The sequence below is a fragment of the Nannospalax galili genome, unplaced genomic scaffold (assembly GCF_000622305.1).
Source record: "Nannospalax galili isolate Female #2095 unplaced genomic scaffold, S.galili_v1.0 scaffold652, whole genome shotgun sequence".
Taxonomy (NCBI): Eukaryota; Metazoa; Chordata; class Mammalia; order Rodentia; family Spalacidae; genus Nannospalax; species Nannospalax galili.
In genome coordinates, this window is record NW_008332152.1 from 2,187,917 (window position 1) to 2,205,914 (window position 17,998).

The 17,998-nt window shown below is 51.2% G+C and overlaps 1 protein-coding gene and 1 pseudogene across 1 annotated transcript in view; both read left to right on the forward strand.

The window, feature by feature from the left end:
- The window catches only part of Trappc10 (trafficking protein particle complex 10), a 103,250-nt gene that overhangs the window by 18,819 nt on the left and 66,433 nt on the right, over positions 1–17,998 (forward strand). The window contains exon 2 of the mRNA XM_008827390.3: positions 17,518–17,599. Coding sequence (XP_008825612.1) covers positions 17,518–17,599 — 82 coding nt within the window. The remainder of the gene's footprint in view (positions 1–17,517; positions 17,600–17,998) is intronic.
- LOC115069336 lies at positions 3,719–5,176 on the forward strand (annotated as a pseudogene).

A 17,998-nucleotide genomic window follows, 5' to 3' on the forward strand; every position in this document is an offset into this window, starting at 1 on the left:
TGAGCATGTCCAATGTAATGTTGAGGCCATATTGGAGATTTAGGCGTGCCTGGTTTTCAGTCTGATCGTCATAGGCTTCACGCCAGTTTAGAAAGACTGAGGGTTCTAAGACTGCCTTTAGTAAGCTATACCAATCATAGTGGGTTTGTAACTGTAAGGACCACTGGTGAAGAACCTGTTCAAAATACGGGGAGTCAGGGCCTGATTGCTCAGCTACCTTGTGGATAAGAATGAGGTCAGCAAGTGGGGTGGGCAGCCATGGACGCTGCGTTGCATCATTAACCGGAAATGCGGACAAAGGCAGAAATGCAGACAAAGGCGGGTGAGGCTTTTAAGGAGGGTGGCCTAGGAGGGAGGGGCATGGTAGCAGGGGAAGGGGTGGGAAGGTTACTGGGCAGGGGAGAGAGTAACTCCTTCCATGGGTAGTGGGGTGGGGGAATTTCTGGGCATGGTAGCTCTAGGAGAGTATCCTGAGATATAGGCAAAGGAGCTCCTTCCTTATTGGAAGTGGGCACAGAGGCTGCATCCACCTCCGGGTCGGGGGGTCTGGGAGGTCTGGGGTTGAGGTAATAGCCAGATCTACATTAGATTGCTTCCAGCAGTGTTTGTTGTGGGCTGAGATGACTTCCTCAGGAGAGGAGGATTTAAGGCTAACAATGATGCCGAACAATTGGGGGAGGAGTGATCCCTGACCCGACCTCCTTTTCTTGGGCCAGGAAGAGGACCTGCATCCACGTGTCAGGGTCCCACGTTTTCAGGGGAGACCCACGGTGCCAAATTAGTGGCTTCATCCCAAAAGTGTTCATATCTTTTGGTTTCACTTTCAACCCTCTGGTTATCTCATGAAGGGGAATTCGCCGACGGTGACTACCAAGAGGGCACAAAGGAAGCAAAGAAGCACCGTGAGCCACTTGGATGTAAACCACCTGACATGTAAAGGTATATCGGATCCAAATGTCGTGTGCTCGGTGAGGGACTTCTGGAGGCCGTGACACCTCCAGCCGTATGCTCACATGGTGTCTCCGGGACAGGCAACAGGGTGACCTGAAGCCTGGGCTCTGAGTTTGGGGTGGATCAGCGATGTAAACTGCTCCGACATGTAAAGGTGTATCGGATCCAAATGTCTTGTGCTCGGTGAGGGACTTCTGGAGGCCGTGACACCTCCAGCCATATGCTCACATGGTGTCTCCGGGACAGGCAACAGGGTGACCCGAAGCCTCGGCTCTGAGTTCGGGGTGGATCAGCCCTTATGTGAACTCACCTGGACGAGCTGAGAGGGGGGAGGTGCCGGCTGGGCTTCGGGACCACGTGGTGGAGTGTGCCTCCCTGACCTAACAAACTAGTCCAACAATAAAGATGACAGACAGGGTGGAGGGGACAGAGGAGGGGGCTACTCGCTTACCCTCGAGCAGCCGAAGAAACAGACAAGACCAGGGGCCTACTTACCGAACGAACCGAGGCTCTGGGTGTCACCAACACCATGGGCAGGGGTCCCTGTTCAGGCACCAGGTGTCGTGGGTTCTCCTCAGGCCAGCTGTGAAGACCCTAACCTGGATCGGGTCCCCTGCCGATTGGGGGGGCGGTAAGAGGTGCGTGGGGTTACGACACACAGACCCCAGGAGTTGGGTAGAAGAAAGCACTAGGCGAGGTGCTGCAGGCTCATTTGATGCAGGAGGGGGCAGGCCTTATAGTTCCCTTTTCTCCACCCCCAAGTCCTTTTAGTCAGCGTATTGTTTTCTGATTGGTCCAGGCCATGCAGTCTGTCAGCAGTCACTGGGCTCGTGAGCAGGGTACGGAGGCATGGGCTCCTTTTGGCAGGCTATTTGCGGACCAAGAAGTGAAGTGAATTCTCGCTGAATCCCAGGGCTCTGGGTCCTCGCCATCTTTGGAGGCCTCCTGCTACACAGCACCTTGTAGGAGGCAGGAGGATCAGGAGTTCAAGGTCATTCTCAGCCTCTTAGCAGCCTGGGCTCCGTGACAGCTTGTGTGGGGAGGGGGGAGGGAGAAAAAGGAGAGGAAGGGAGGGCTCATGAGCAAGAGAGATCTTGTGTGGTTTACCCTCTTCTCTGGGGAAACATGCTTTTGTTCATCTTTGTGAACGTCTCATGGTGTTTCATTTCTCAGTACTGGTTTGTAACAATTAAGGATGAGGAGAGAGGACTGGTGGTCAGTGCAGAGCATCTCAACCTGCTACCATGTCTTGTGCTAGGTCTACGTTCCAGCACCACAAAAATAATAAGTGAACAACTCAGTGTATCAGTCACTTTCCTGTTGCTGTGATAGAAACACTGACCAAAGCGACTTACAGAAGGAAGAGTTTATTTAGCTTACTGTTCCAAAGGGGCAGGAGTCAGTCCGTCATGGCGGGGAGGCATGGCGGCAGAGGTGGCTGGAGGAGGAGGAAGAGGAGCTAAGCTCTCATATCTTCAAGCAGGCGCAGGAAACAAGAGAGCAACTGGAGATCCAGCAAGGCTTAAGAACTCTCTAAGCCTGCCCCCGTGATGTGCTTCCTCCAGCTGGGCCACACCTTCTAAGACCTCCCAAAACAGCGCCACCATCTGGGGACAGAATGTCCAAATACTTGGAGCCTGTGGGGGACGTTCTCATTCAAACTGTCACACTCAGTAAACACCTAGAATGACTAGGGAAGTGATGAAACTGACAGGTTTGGACCTTGGCTGTTTGACTGGGACTGCTGTATGTAGACAGTTGTCCTATTTAGTAGGTCTGTTCATGTTTATGGGACTGCCTAGAGTTCAGCCTGGAGTGTTTAGCAGAACCTTGGTACTGGCACAGCCCATATATCTGAGGCACACTGTTTGTGGGCACATTGTTAACTGGGACCCATCAGCAGGCTTCCCCTGTCAAGGGTAACAGCAGGAGGGTACACAGATCATTCAAAGGGGAGTGCGGAGGGCCATCTTTGTTGTGCTGACCGTGATCACTGGTGCCCGGTAGCACCCACAGGAGCTCTCCCCACCACTGCTCAGGGAAGACAGACACCATCTGCCCATGAGGGGGCATTATCCCTAAAAGATACCTTTGAGAAGGCCTTTTCCAGAGAGTGAAATGGTCTTAAAATGCCGCTGTACTCCCTTCAGCTTCTGTGGATGACGTCAGCTGTGTAGTCACCATCAGACATACACTCTGTGAGCCTGACCCTCCAGCATTGCCAGTCCTCCTATTCCAGGATACCCTGTGCTTTGGGGGCCCTGGGTCTGTAACATGAGAGAAGCTGGACTATCAGCTGATGTCACTCAGGTCTTGTTCCATGCCAGGCATATGATGATGTGTGAGCCACATTAGTGAGTGAGACCCAACCCCTTTGGAGCTCACATCTACTAAGTTCAAGGACAGCAACACATGTAAGTGGTGATGAGTGTATGAGGTGTGAAGTGCTCAGAAGAGAAAGCTAGGGTTAGGGTGTCTCTAAAGGGTAGAGAGTCATGCTGGAGAGATGGCTCAGAGCTAAGAGCACTGGCTGCTCTTCTAGAGGACCTGGGTGTGGTTCCCAGCACCCTCCTCGAATAGCTCACAACTGCTTGTAGCTCCAGCTCAAGGGGATCTGACACCCTCTTCTGGATTCCAAGGGTGCCATATACATGTGCATACACATACACAATTTAAAAATAATAATCTTATAAAAACAGAGACTTTCTGAGAGTCATGCTGGCCTCAGTGTCTGAGAAGAGCTGGAGGAGGTGGCGGCCTTGGGAAGATGCTGCTCTTTGGCGTAAATTGCCATCATTAGGGATTATTTTTCAGACTCGAGTTAGAAGTAAGAGTTCAGTTAAGTGAGTCTGCCATTGCTGCTTTGAACACCTCAGAAGGGGAGAACGGATTTATCAGGGGTGAAAAAGAAGAGCTTGCTAGGAGTCAAAGAAAATGAGAAAAGCCCAGCACTGGGGCTCCGTCTCCGACCAAACACAAGGACTGTTCTGATGAGAAGTCCAAGGATCGCTCTGAAGACAAAGGGACTACTAAGGAGCCAGGCAAGGACCATGGCAGGGATGACTCAAGAGGTGCAGCAGCACCAGCACAGGCTTCAGCAGTGGCTCCAGCTCCTCTTCTGTATCCAGTGGGCAGGAAGCTATAACATATACCACAGCTCCAGGTCTAGCAGCTCCTCCAGCTCTCCAAGCCCTTCTTGACCAAGGCATGACAACAGGCATTGCTCCCGCTCCAAATCTAAGCTACCTAAAAGACATGGAAAGGACAGTGTGCCGGACAGCTTTAGTCGTCAACTTGACACACCTGGAGAACTGCCGCCCTTGGACTGGCCTGCGGCCATGTCTCTGGGGTATTTTCTTGATTGTTGAGTGATGTGGGAGGGTTCAACCCACTGTGTGGTGCTAGCCCTGGGCAGGTGGGCCTGTGTTGTATAAGAAAGCAGGCTCAAGCTGGGCGTGGTGGCGCACACCTTTAATCCCAGCACTTGGGAGGCAGAGGCAGGCGGATCTCTGTGAGTTCAAGGCCAGCCTGGTCTACATAGGGAGTTCCAGGACAGCTGTGGCTACAAGGAGACCCTGTCTCAAAAGAGGACAAAAAAGAAAGAGAAAGAAAGAAAGAAAGAAAGAAAGAAAGAAAGAAAGACTGTGGGTAGTGCCGCCACTGGGCAGGTGGGCCTGTGTTGCATAAAAAAGCAGGCTAAGCAGGGGCCAGGGGAAAGCAGCGTTCCTCCATGGCCTGTGTTCCAGCTCCTGCCTCTAGGTTCCTGCTCTGAGTTCCTACCTTGGGCTCCCTCAGTGATGAACTGTGACCTGGGAGATGTAAGTCGAATAAACCCTTTCCTCCCCAAGTTGGTGTTGGTCAGAGTATTTTCTCACAGCAATGGGGAAACAGACTAGAACAGAGAGGAAGGGTGGAGCCTTACCCTAAACCACCAGGAGTGCACATTGGGAGGCTCACTAGGAATGTGACCAAGGAGCAGATCATAGAGATATTTTCCACCTATGGGAAAATTAAAATGATTGACATGTCTGTAGAAAGGATGCATCCTCATCTATCCAAAGGCTGCGCATATGTGGAATTTGAGAATCCAGGAGAAGCCGAGAAACACATGGATGGAAGTCCTGACCCTGCTGCCTTGAAGACAGCAGTGGGGACACATCCTGTGCAGGAGTTCTGGCTGCAGAGGTGCTGCTGGTTCAGGACTGTGCCCATAAAGGTGCCCTGAAATTTTCTGGCTAGAAAGTTCACTCACTCCTCCCAGTTCCTGAGAGTCTGATGACAGAGCCGGTTGGGACAAGTAAACCTCACTGGCCACCTAGGACCAGTCAGGGACCTTGTCACATTCTTGCTGTTGCTGTACCACATCTACAGGAAAGGGGACCAAGCTGCTGTTCTGTTAGGTCTGGACACTGGGAAGGGTCATCCACCTCCTAAATGGTTGTCTTTCATGCCTCCTTGTCTGTCCCACTCTCTGACGTTGGCGAGCCTGTCTGCAGGGTTGCCTCAGAGCCCTCCCTCCCCATTTCACCTGCCATTCGTGGTGGCCTTGCAGGTTAGATTGCAGGCAACATGTATAATGCTTTTTTTCTCTTATTGTACAGTCAGTACTATAGTATTTGTTTTGAGTTTTGTAACTTGGCAGTATTTTAGATAAGGTTGTATTTGTACTTTATAGCGTAAAAGGATTGCGTTGAATAAACAGGATTAGAATGCAAAAAAAAAATAGACTTTTTAAAGCATCAGTACAAACTTTTATTGTACCTAGGACAATTTCTTAATATGAAGTAGTTTAAGCTTCCTGTGTCTGTCCTTTTCTTTTCCTTTTTTTTCTTTGTTTCTTTGCTTCACACCTCTCTCCCTCTCTGTCTCTGTGTCTGTCTTTCTCTCTCTTTCTGTCTCTTGACAGAGTCTTGCTATATGGACTGGCCTCAAACTCATGATCCTCCTGGCTCTGGTTCTTTAGTGCTGGGGAAGTAGGTGCACACTGCCATCCTGGCCTCCTTTGTGTCTTAACTTTTTTTTACCTAAAGAATTGTTTGAATTAGGCAGATATAGTGGCACACCCCCTTAATCCCAGTACCCAGGAGGCAGAGGCAGGCAGATCTCTGTGAGAGCAATCAAGGCCAGCCTGGTCTACATTGTGAGTTCCAGACCATCTGGGGTTACAGGAAGACCCTGTTTCAAAAAGACCCAAAAAGAAAAAGAATTGTTTGAATTAGTGTGGGGACCTAAAGGCCCCACCTTGCATAGGTCTGAAAGGAAGTTACTGGGGGGCGGCCTGGCTTGCTTTGAAAGTCTGAAGAATACTTCCGCACTGCTGAGGAGTGCATGATCAGTGCGTGACCATCCTTAAGATACACCCTCGGCGGGAGGGGGGAGTTCCAGGTGCCTTTATCAGCTCTGTAACACCTGCAATAAATGAATCCCTGCCTGGCTAGACTCCCCGTTGGGTCTGAGTGTCCCCGGTACTGGGGGCTTACTCATCCCAATCATCACTGCGTGGGGGTCGCTGGTTCGAACCCCCGGCAAATTAGTATCTAAGTGAGCAAATTCTCTCAGAAGTTGCACTCAGCTTCTTCCTAGCTGGTACCCACTACTCCAGCACAGCTTTCCTGTAGAGTTCTTGCTGCCTCATCTGCCGGAGATCTTGAAATTTTCATTCCTTCTTGTTTTGTTTTGACTGTCTCAGTGCATAAGGTACGAGTGACTCTCCATTAACCCCGAAGGTTGCAGAGCGATGAGATTCTAATTTGAACATTTCTTTCTCTCTTACTAGTAGAAATACTGCTATAAAGAGTATGTGTGGGGCTGCAGAGATGACTCAGTTGGTTAAGAGCTCTTGCAGAGGGCCTGGGTTCAGTTTCCAGCACCCACACGGCGGCTAACAACCACCTGTAACTCCAGTTCCAGGGGATCCAGTGTCCTCTTCTGGCTTTTGTGGGCATTGCATGACATGGGTGCACTTGCATACATGCAGGTAAAACACACATAAAAGTATGTGTGTGTACATATATACATGCATGCTTATAGCACTTGGATGCCTGACTTCACAGAACTGCTTTCAGAGCTGGCTCACTGGTCTTCTTCAGTGACAGTCTTTCAGTGTCGTGAGCATCTTGGTGTGTTTGGGCCACTGTGTGCTAGGTGCCACATTGGTGTGCAAGGCCGACCTTTGGCTGGGAGAACTTAAGGGCTGGCTTCTGAGGCAGGGAGCTTTGCTAGGCTCTTCACTGGGGAATAGCAGGTGTCCAGCCCACTGTTTGTTTCATGTCCCTGATCTGCAGGCACTGTCATCCAGGGAGCCCTGCTTCCTTTCAGGGCAGTGGAGTCTATACACTTGCCTTGGTTGGACTCCTTGTTGCTAGGCCTGTTCAGAAAAGACATGTTGTAAAGGTGGCCTGTTCAGTTAAAGTTCAAGACTTCAAGAGGTTATAACTGTTCTATATTTTCTTTCTTTCCACAGTGAAAATACCAGTTTTTGTGAGACTTAGAGTGATAGAGTTAAGGGTGGGTTTCTCAAGCCTGAGTGACTCAGAACCCCTGGGGTGCTTATTAGAACACAGTGGGCTGCCTGGAGTTCAGGGTGAGCAGGGCAGCGGGCCTGAAGTATCAGTTTTAATGAGCAAGGCCAGGCGCTGCCTCTGTTGCAAGGTGCAGGGGCTGCATGGCACTGTCCCATGACTGTCCTGAGTGGCCCTGAGTCCTTGGCTGCAGCAGCAGGACTCAGAAACACATGTCTACGGGTACAGAGTGCTGTCTTTGGGGGGACTCAGGGACACAGGCCTGTGGGTGCAGAGTGAACTCTTTGCGGGGACTCAGGAACACGGGTCTGTGGGTGTGGAGTGAGCCCTGCAGCGGGGACTCAGGGACACAGGCCTGTGGGTATGTAGTGAATGCTGGGGGGGGCACTCAGGAACTGAGTTTAAACTGGCTGTTTTAGTTTGATTTTTTTTCCATTCATTTTACTTATTATTTTAGGTTATATAAATTTTATAGTTATATAAAATAATTTTATAGTTATATAAAACAATTGCTTCTAGAATCAAAGGTACAAAATAAAGTATATTTAAATTAAAGAAGTCTGATAGTTGACTTTTGTGGGTTTGTTGTTTGTGAGGCAAGAGCTCACTGTGTAGTCTAGGCAAGCCTTGAATTTGTGGTGCTTTGCCCAGCCCCCTGGGTGCTAGATGACAGGTGTGTGCCACTATGCCCAGGTACAGTCCATCTTTATAGCAGTGGGCTCACCTCTGAATTCAGCAGTCATGTGGATTGCAAACATACAGGGCCAAAAACTGCATCTGTAACTCAGTGCATGCCGTTACCCACTAAACAGTGGAGTGTGCCAACAGCTCTGCAGCGTGTATGCTATATAGGCCTGCAATCAGCGGTTTTCAGTGTATGGGACACTGTGTGGGTTCTGCGTAAGTAATGTGCCATCTTGTAAAGGGGCTTGAGTGTAGGCAGATGTTAGTGTCCACTGGGGCCCTGGAGCCACTCTTTCTGATGCAAGGGACAACTGTGTTCTGTCCTCTCCCTGCCATCCCCCTCCATAAGTATTTCATTGTAAATTTTTTATGGTTTATCCTGCTACTTAAAACAATATAGAACCAACAAGATGGCTCGGTGGGTAAAGGAACTTGCCACCAACCACGCCTGACAACCTGCGTTTGAGCCCCAGAACCCACATGGTGGAAGGGGAGAAGTAACAGTTGTCCTGTGCCTTCCACAGGCTCACCGTGGTGCATGCGCACCCCCTCCCAGATAAATAAATGTTAAAAACTGTAATAAGAACTAGTAAACATGCTGTATTTCCCTCAGATGAGAGATTATGGAGTGTGTGGGGCTCTCCCTCCCTTTCCCTGCCTCTGGAGCTCCACATCCTGTGGTCTGTCCTAGTCATCTCCTTGGGTGGAATTTGGGGTAGAGCCCTGCCAGAAGGGTGTGAGGGTGGAAAATGCTCTGTAACTTGGCTGGGTTTGCCAAATTCTCCTTCCTGGTTGTGCTGTTTGGAAACTGCAGTTAGGCTCCATTGAGAAAGCAGGTTTTTAACAAAGGCTTTAGGGCTATGAAGGGAGACTATGAGAAAAGCAGCGGGGATCCCTTTGTCCTCAGTGCCAGGGCACAGCATGCCCACAGCAGACAGAGGTGTTTCTTAACCTGCAAGACTCACCCAGGCCCTTACAATGCTTCTGTTTGCTCTGACTTTAAAAGCTGCAAACTGGGGCCAGTGAGATGGTTCAGCAGTAAAGGCACTTGCTGTGCCAGCCTGACCACACAGAGTTCACCCCTGTGTGGATGAGGGTTTGGAGGAGAGCATGCAGAGACCGCAGTATAGGCCACAAGAAAGGCTAGTTGCCACAGGCATAGAGAGACCTGGGCAAAGGGGCAGAGCTGTTGAGGCAGGGGTAGGTGACAGCAGGCAGCCAAAAGGTCCCTATTGTGCCGACGTAGGATCGGTTCCTTACATGTGGGCTTGGGGTAGAGCTCTGTGGATGACTCCCACTTTCCTTCTCCCCCTCAGTTCAATTACCTGTGCCTTTTGTGTTGTGTTGTGTTGTTTGAGACAAGGTATTGTGAAGCCTATACCTCCCTCTCAGCATTGTTGGCTCAGTAACACAACTCTCACCTCAGAGGGAAGAAGAGATAGTTTGTTCTGGAGCCAAATGTAATGACCATGGCCCAGGAACCCAGTTTCAGGTCACCCCCAATACCATATTCCAATGTGGTAACAGTTTCATGAAGTTTTTATAGTAACAGAACAAAGAAAGTCATAAATCAACGCACTTTAAAAATATGACAGATTGGCGGTTACAGCACAGCAGGGAGATCTCTGCTCTAGGCCTCAGATGCCCTCTCATGACACTCTTAGCCTTTAGGTTGGTGAAATTTAGGAGTTTGTTAGTACAGTCCAAAGGGATTTACCTAATAGTCACAAGGATGTCAAGTCAAACACAGAGTGAGCAGTGAACAGCTATTAAGGTAACTGAAGATAGCCTAGGATAATTTGGCTCTAGACCTGCAGTATTCCAACTCTCCACAGTCACAGAAGTTCTAATGAGTCAGCCTAGTAAACTCTTTTTTTTTTTTGTCTTTTTGAGACAGGGTCTCCCTGTGGCCCCTGTAGCCCCAGCTGACCTGGAACTCCCTATGTAGACCTAGATCCGCCTGTCTCTGCCTCCCAAGTGCTAGGATTAAAGGTGTACGGCACCATGCCCGGCCCCAGCCTAGCAGACTCTAACACAGGTGAGGCAGGCTCTCTTTGTTTCTCTTTCTTTCTTCCAGGGAACTTTGGTTCATATTATATAAGTAGGACTGGCCTTGAACTCCTGATTCTCCTGCCTCCTCCAACTCCCATGTACTGGGATTATAGGCCTGTGCTACCATGCCTGCTGCCAGTGAAGGGCCGCTCATTTTCTTGGGGTGAACTGAGCCTCACTTCCTACTTATAGCACCTGGGTCCTGCTGTGGCTTCCCCTCTGCTGTTCGCTTTCTCTTTGACCCTCACTTGTCGCCCCCGCTGTCAGATGAGAAGTGCTCAGGGAAGAGCAGTGGCAGGCAGAAGGTCATGTTCCATGTTATTTCCCGTGACAGCTCCTGATGTGAAGCATCAGTGACTTTTCATTACGCATTGACATTGTGTGTGAGGTATGGCTAATCCATTATCCGTTGTCGAGCAGGCTGAGGTGACTTCCGACCTCTGCCCTTGGTTGTCCTACTGTCCATTGGAAGGTCTTTCTTAGCAAGGCTGTTGAGGAGAGATGAATGAATGTGCATGCTTGCTTCGGCTCAAAGACCAGCCCTGCGCAGATGTGCCCCAGCTGTGCTGGAGCTGCCTCTTACTGACCTGTCTTGGTGGCAGCATGCATGAGTAGCCATTCTGAAGTTTTCTAGACAGCAAGTGTTAGATCCGTTCTGTGCGTCCTTGACTTCCTTGTTCAGAAATGGAGTCCTAGGGTCTTTTTTCGGAGGACCCTCTATCCTAGTCCAGCCTCATTCTGTGTCCTCCCTTGGTGAAAGGGGCGAGGAGTTCTTGGGGCTCTTTCATGAAGTTTCTGAATCTCAGACAGCAGAGATGTACTCTCCCAGCCCTGCTCAGGTTTTGTCTCAGACCTTAGCTAAGTCCACCTGCCTTTCCATGGTGAGTGCTGTGGATCCAGAGGCCCCAGAACAAATCTGACCTTAAAACAGGATGCGGCTGGTGAGGGTGAGGGTAGCTACCTCTAACAAGCTGAACAGTCCTGTGACTTGGGACTTCTGCCTCTAAAATTACAGTAAGGAATGTCACTGGGTCAGCAGACATTTAAAATCTTCGTGAAGATCTTTTCCCCAACCCAGGTCTCCTAAATCCAAGTGTTAATCCCAAAGAGGATGGTGTCAGGTCTTCAAGAAGTCTGCACCAGCCAGGACTGGCTGGACCTGGTTTTTCTTGGCCACTCTCTCATGGGGACAGCTTCCTGGCCCTTTTACACTTCTGGGTTAGTGAATGAGAGATCTTCTGTCTGTGAGCAGAAGTTTTCAAGAACCAGTCAGTGTTGATACAGCTGCTATAAACAAAGTAGAGAAAATACAGTCACAGAAATTGAGGAGCTGAGCAGAGCATGGTGTCAGAAGCCAGGCTGTCAGTCTGAATCCCTGCTTCGACTTCACTGGCTACTCAACCTCGGCCTGCTGGGAAAGCACCTATGCCCTCCTCCATGGGCTGGCTTGACATCTCTGATGGACTGGAGCTCCCACTAAGGTGTTAATATCAAAGAGCCCCACTCCTCCCACCATGGGAGGACATGATAAGAGCGAAGCAGGTTGGGAGCCTGTTTTTGCACTTCCAGCTCAGGAACCGACATGCTGCTGCTTATTTATGAGCCCCATGCAGAGTGCTGTGATGTAGCTGAGTGACCAGGACGGCCCTGTCAGAGTGCTGTGATGTAGCTGAGTGACCAGGACGGCAGAGGGCTGTGATGTAGCTGAGTGACCAGGACGGCAGAGGGCTGTGATATAGCTGAGTGACCAGGACGGCAGAGGGCTGTGATATAGCTGAGTGACCAGGACGGCAGAGGGCTGTGATATAGCTGAGTGACCAGGACGGCAGAGGGCTGTGATATAGCTGAGTGACCAGGACGGCAGAGGGCTGTGATATAGCTGAGTGACCAGGACGGCAGAGGGCTGTGATATAGCTGAGTGACCAGGACGGCAGAGGGCTGTGATATAGCTGAGTGACCAGGACGGCAGAGGGCTGTGATATAGCTGAGTGACCAGGACGGCAGAGGGCTGTGATATAGCTGAGTGACCAGGACGGCAGAGGGCTGTGATATAGCTGAGTGACCAGGACGGCAGAGGGCTGTGATATAGCTGAGTGACCAGGACGGCAGAGGGCTGTGATATAGCTGAGTGACCAGGACGGCAGAGGGCTGTGATATAGCTGAGTGACCAGGACGGCAGAGGGCTGTGATATAGCTGAGTGACCAGGACGGCAGAGGGCTGTGATATAGCTGAGTGACCAGGACGGCAGAGGGCTGTGATATAGCTGAGTGACCAGGACGGCAGAGGGCTGTGATATAGCTGAGTGACCAGGACGGCAGAGGGCTGTGATATAGCTGAGTGACCAGGACGGCAGAGGGCTGTGATATAGCTGAGTGACCAGGACGGCAGAGGGCTGTGATATAGCTGAGTGACCAGGACGGCAGAGGGCTGTGATATAGCTGAGTGACCAGGACGGCAGAGGGCTGTGATATAGCTGAGTGACCAGGACGGCAGAGGGCTGTGATATAGCTGAGTGACCAGGACGGCAGAGGGCTGTGATATAGCTGAGTGACCAGGACGGCAGAGGGCTGTGATATAGCTGAGTGACCAGGACGGCAGAGGGCTGTGATATAGCTGAGTGACCAGGACGGCAGAGGGCTGTGATATAGCTGAGTGACCAGGACGGCAGAGGGCTGTGATATAGCTGAGTGACCAGGACGGCAGAGGGCTGTGATATAGCTGAGTGACCAGGACGGCAGAGGGCTGTGATATAGCTGAGTGACCAGGACGGCAGAGGGCTGTGATATAGCTGAGTGACCAGGACGGCAGAGGGCTGTGATATAGCTGAGTGACCAGGACGGCAGAGGGCTGTGATATAGCTGAGTGACCAGGACGGCAGAGGGCTGTGATATAGCTGAGTGACCAGGACGGCAGAGGGCTGTGATATAGCTGAGTGACCAGGACGGCAGAGGGCTGTGATATAGCTGAGTGACCAGGACGGCAGAGGGCTGTGATATAGCTGAGTGACCAGGACGGCAGAGGGCTGTGATATAGCTGAGTGACCAGGACGGCAGAGGGCTGTGATATAGCTGAGTGACCAGGACGGCAGAGGGCTGTGATATAGCTGAGTGACCAGGACGGCAGAGGGCTGTGATATAGCTGAGTGACCAGGACGGCAGAGGGCTGTGATATAGCTGAGTGACCAGGACGGCAGAGGGCTGTGATGTAGCTGAGTGACCAGGACGGCAGAGGGCTGTGATGTAGCTGAGTGACCAGGACGGCAGAGGGCTGTGATGTAGCTGAGTGACCAGGACGGCAGAGGGCTGTGATATAGCTGAGTGACCAGGACGGCAGAGTGCTGTGATATAGCTGAGTGACCAGGACGGCAGAGGGCTGTGATATAGCTGAGTGACCAGGACGGCAGAGTGCTGTGATATAGCTGAGTGACCAGGACGGCAGAGGGCTGTGATATAGCTGAGTGACCAGGACGGCAGAGGGCTGTGATGTAGCTGAGTGACCAGGACGGCAGAGTGCTGTGATGTAGCTGAGTGACCAGGACGGCTCTGTCAGAGTGCTGTGATGTAGCTGAGTGGCCAGGACACCTGGGTTGATGAGAAGAGACATCACCTGTTGTGCTTCTGTCACTTTACAGACTCCCCACATGAGTGTCATTGGTCCTCATCTGTTCTGAGCATACAGCTTGAAATTACCTGGTTACTGTGTGAATGTGTGCTCTCCAGGCAGCCCAAGAGCAGCTCACATCAACAGATGCCAGGGTTTTCTGAGCAGTGCCCTTCTGAGCCTGGGAGCTTCAGGGGGCTGAAGCGGCACCCTGAGGGAGTGCGTACCCTTCTACAAGGTGCAGCCGGCTCATGCAGCTCCTTACTCTTCCTGTGTACTTGAGGGCTTTTGTGCCTGCCCTTCAGGCTGGTGCCACCATGCTTCGAGGGTGTCTGCAAAGGTGGTCCAACACACAACTGTCGCTGCCTGTGGGGTGGGTGTGTTCCATCAGCCAGGACACTGCATTCCCCAGCCTTTTGAGTCTGTCTCCTTAGTTGGCCCTGAGCACTGGGAACACAGAGAGACTTGTGTTCATGGGACTGTGCTTTGAATGGCCTTTATGCATTAATTTGACTAGCTGGTCTGAGTTGACCTCTTGAGTTAGGCAGTAGACCTGACTTTTCTGAGCAGGGTTCCTGGAAGCTGCTATCTTAGTAGCCGTGTCCTTGGGCTGCTCTGGGGAGGCTGCCCCGCAGCAGGCCTTAATGCTCCAGAGACTCCTTAGCTGTTGGACGCTTTCAGGAATCTGTAATGAAATGTTACTCATTCAGTCACCTGCCCTGTGAGTAGAGGTTGAGTTCTGAGGTTTTACATCTCAACTCTTCTCTCCTTCAGGTGTTGGGAAAAACATGTCTTGTTTTCATGATGCTTGACACAAATGCTGAAGTAGTTACGGCCTGCTCTATAGCTCTCTGCTCTGAGAAAAATATGGTGGTTTGTCCTCATTTTCTTTTTCTGTGTGCGCATATGTGTGTGTGTGCACATACACATACGTGGTAAAGTCAGATCTCAACCTCAGGTGTCATTCTCTACCTTGTATTTTGAGACAGAGTCTTTCACTTGGCCTGGAACTCACCCTGTAGGCCAGGCTGACTTCCAGTGAGCCTCTGTCCACCTGTTTCTACCTCTCTAGTGCTTGGGATTACAAGCACTTGCCATCATGACAGGCTTCTTACATGGATTCTGGGGATGGAACACTGGTCCTCATGCTGAGGGGTGAGCACCTTACAGACTGAGCGGCTCCTCACCCTGCCATCCTCTGACAGACTGAGTGTCCCCTCAGCCCTGCGTTCCTCTGACAGACTGAGTGTCCCCTCAGCCCTGCGTTCCTCTGACAGACTGAGTGTCCCCTCAGCCCTGCGTTCCTCTGACAGACTGAGTGTCCCCTCAGCCCTGCGTTCCTCTGACAGACTGAGTGTCCCCTCAGCCCTGCGTTCCTCTGACAGACTGAGTGTCCCCTCAGCCCTGCGTTCCTCTGACAGACTGAGTGTCCCCTCAGCCCTGCGTTCCTCTGACAGACTGAGTGTCCCCTCAGCCCTGCGTTCCTCTGACAGACTGAGTGTCCCCTCAGCCCTGCGTTCCTCTGACAGACTGAGTGTCCCCTCAGCCCTGCGTTCCTCTGACAGACTGAGTGTCCCCTCAGCCCTGCGTTCCTCTGACAGACTGAGTGTCCCCTCAGCCCTGCGTTCCTCTGACAGACTGAGTGTCCCCTCAGCCCTGCGTTCCTCTGACAGACTGAGTGTCCCCTCAGCCCTGCGTTCCTCTGACAGACTGAGTGTCCCCTCAGCCCTGCGTTCCTCTGACAGACTGAGTGTCCCCTCAGCCCTGCGTTCCTCTGACAGACTGAGTGTCCCCTCAGCCCTGCGTTCCTCTGACAGACTGAGTGTCCCCTCAGCCCTGCGTTCCTCTGACAGACTGAGTGTCCCCTCAGCCCTGCGTTCCTCTGACAGACTGAGTGTCCCCTCAGCCCTGCGTTCCTCTGACAGACTGAGTGTCCCCTCAGCCCTGCGTTCCTCTGACAGACTGAGTGTCCCCTCAGCCCTGCGTTCCTCTGACAGACTGAGTGTCCCCTCAGCCCTGCGTTCCTCTGACAGACTGAGTGTCCCCTCAGCCTGCGTTCCTCTTGCAGGTTGAGCGGCTCCTCAGCATTCATGTTCTTAATTCACTTAGTGCAGCACTTTGATGGCCTGAAGACTGTGGTCTTCACATCAAAGTGAGGAGCTGGTGGAGGCTGGGCTCTGTAAAGGGCCCATTCCCTCGGTGCACATGCCTGGCTCCCTCACATTTTCTTCTCCTCCCAGGATTAGGACTCTCACTGAAGATGTCATTCTAACTAAATCATCAATGTCAACAACCTTATCTTTAAATGTAGTTCCACTCTGAGGTACTGGGGCTCGGACCTCAGAAATACTTGGGTCTTGGAATGTTGGGTAGGTGTTGTCACAGAATAAATCCTTCAGTGTGTCAGGTGACATCCTGCCCTTGACAGATGTATGGCCTGTAGTCTTCTAAATTAGGACATGGGGAAAGGGTTCATGATAGAATGCCAGAATGTCGTTACTGTCCAGTCTGCACTGACAACCTGTGCAGTGGGTTCCTGTGGAGATCAGCTTGTGTTTTTTCTTTACTTACTTTGCTCTAAGTAAACAAACAGGATGAAAGTAACCGCAGGCTTTTAATTTATTCTGCCAGGCTGTGCCCGGGGTTTTTGTTCATGTGCTGACTTACCCTCATCCTGGCCATGCTGGGGAGCTGTCCTTCCTCTTGTCAGTCTGGTCCCCAGGCACAGAAAGGGCAGAACTCAGGCTTATGCAGTTGGTCAGCAGTGGTGCTGGTCAGGGTCCAGGTAGTCAGGCTTCCCAGTGCCTGACTAGCCCCTGTTTCCAGCTGCCTAGATAGTCCTTTCTCTCCCCAATGACTTGACACTGCTGTGTGATTTTCAGAGGTTCTGTTTTAGGCTCGTGATGGCAAAATAAGCAATTGCTAATGGCTCACAATTCCCAGTGACTCCTTTAAGATCGATATAAAAGCAGATAGGAAAATGCTTTGGCTTCAGAGGACCCTGGGCAGAACAGTTTTTGTTGTCTAGTAAAGGGTTTTTTAGTTTGTGTATGTAGGGGCCTTGTTATTTCAGGAAAGCCAAATGGACTTTTCAGTTCTGTTAGAGTAAGGCTACAAGCTGACACACTGAGAACCAGAGTGAGGTCAGACATACATATCTGCCCAGGCCAGCCTTAGGCCTCCCCGGTTCACCTCTAACCTCATGAGGCCGGGGGCCACAGGTTAACTATCCCAGTCTGAGTTGGGATCGGGGAGGCCCAAGGAAAAGGGTGACCTGCGATGTCCTACGCTTCATGTGGAGCACTGCTCATTTGGTACTGTGCCTCTGAGTGGCTGAGGGAAGAAGTCTCTGACACTTCTCAGGCCTCCCTTGCCTATGTGGGGTTTTCTGGCTCCTCTGCAGTTTTAGAAAGCAGTGGCTGCCGAGCCCAGGAGGGGGCCGAGCTACTTCCAGAGCTGGCCTCATTCTCCATTTTTCTATGAGCGGCTTCTGCCCATAGAGGCACAGTGAGGGTTTCCACTCCAACATGCAGGTTAAGTGCTGGGGTTCCTGAAACTAGTCCCTTAAATTTAGGTAGTCTTGCTTTACGATGTGACTCTCATGAGTCTAAAATTACCTCAGAGTACTGACTTTGTGAATTGAACGTGTGTTTTGCCTATGCTCATCTTAAAGTGACATAACTGGATTTCTCTTTGCTCCTGTTGTAGGTGCTGGAGATCAGAATCTGTTCACCTCTATTTATCCAACACTTTCCCAGCAGCTTCCAAGAGAACCAATGGAATGGAGAAGGTATGGGGTCTTTGGGTTCTGGCTGCACCCCTTCCTGGATTAGCTGGTGCTGATCCGAGCAAGAGAAGCAGTCAGTGCAAGGAAAATGCCTCTGTGAGGGGTCCAAAGAACGGAGTGGCTTCATGTAGGGCCTTATACTTTCAGAGGTGTGTGTGTGTGTGTGTGTGTGTGTGTGTGTGTGTGTGTGTTCTTTTACTGTGATAAAAACACTGGGAATTGGGGTGTGTGTGTGTGTGGTGTGGAGTGTGTGTTTTGCAGGGAATTGGGGTGTGTGTGTGTGGTGTGTGTATGTGTGTGGTGTGGTGTGGTGTGTGTGTTTTGCAGGGAATTGGGGTGTGTGTGGTGTGTGTGTGTGTGTGTGTGTGTGTGTGGTGTGTGTGTGGTGTGTGTGTTTTGCAG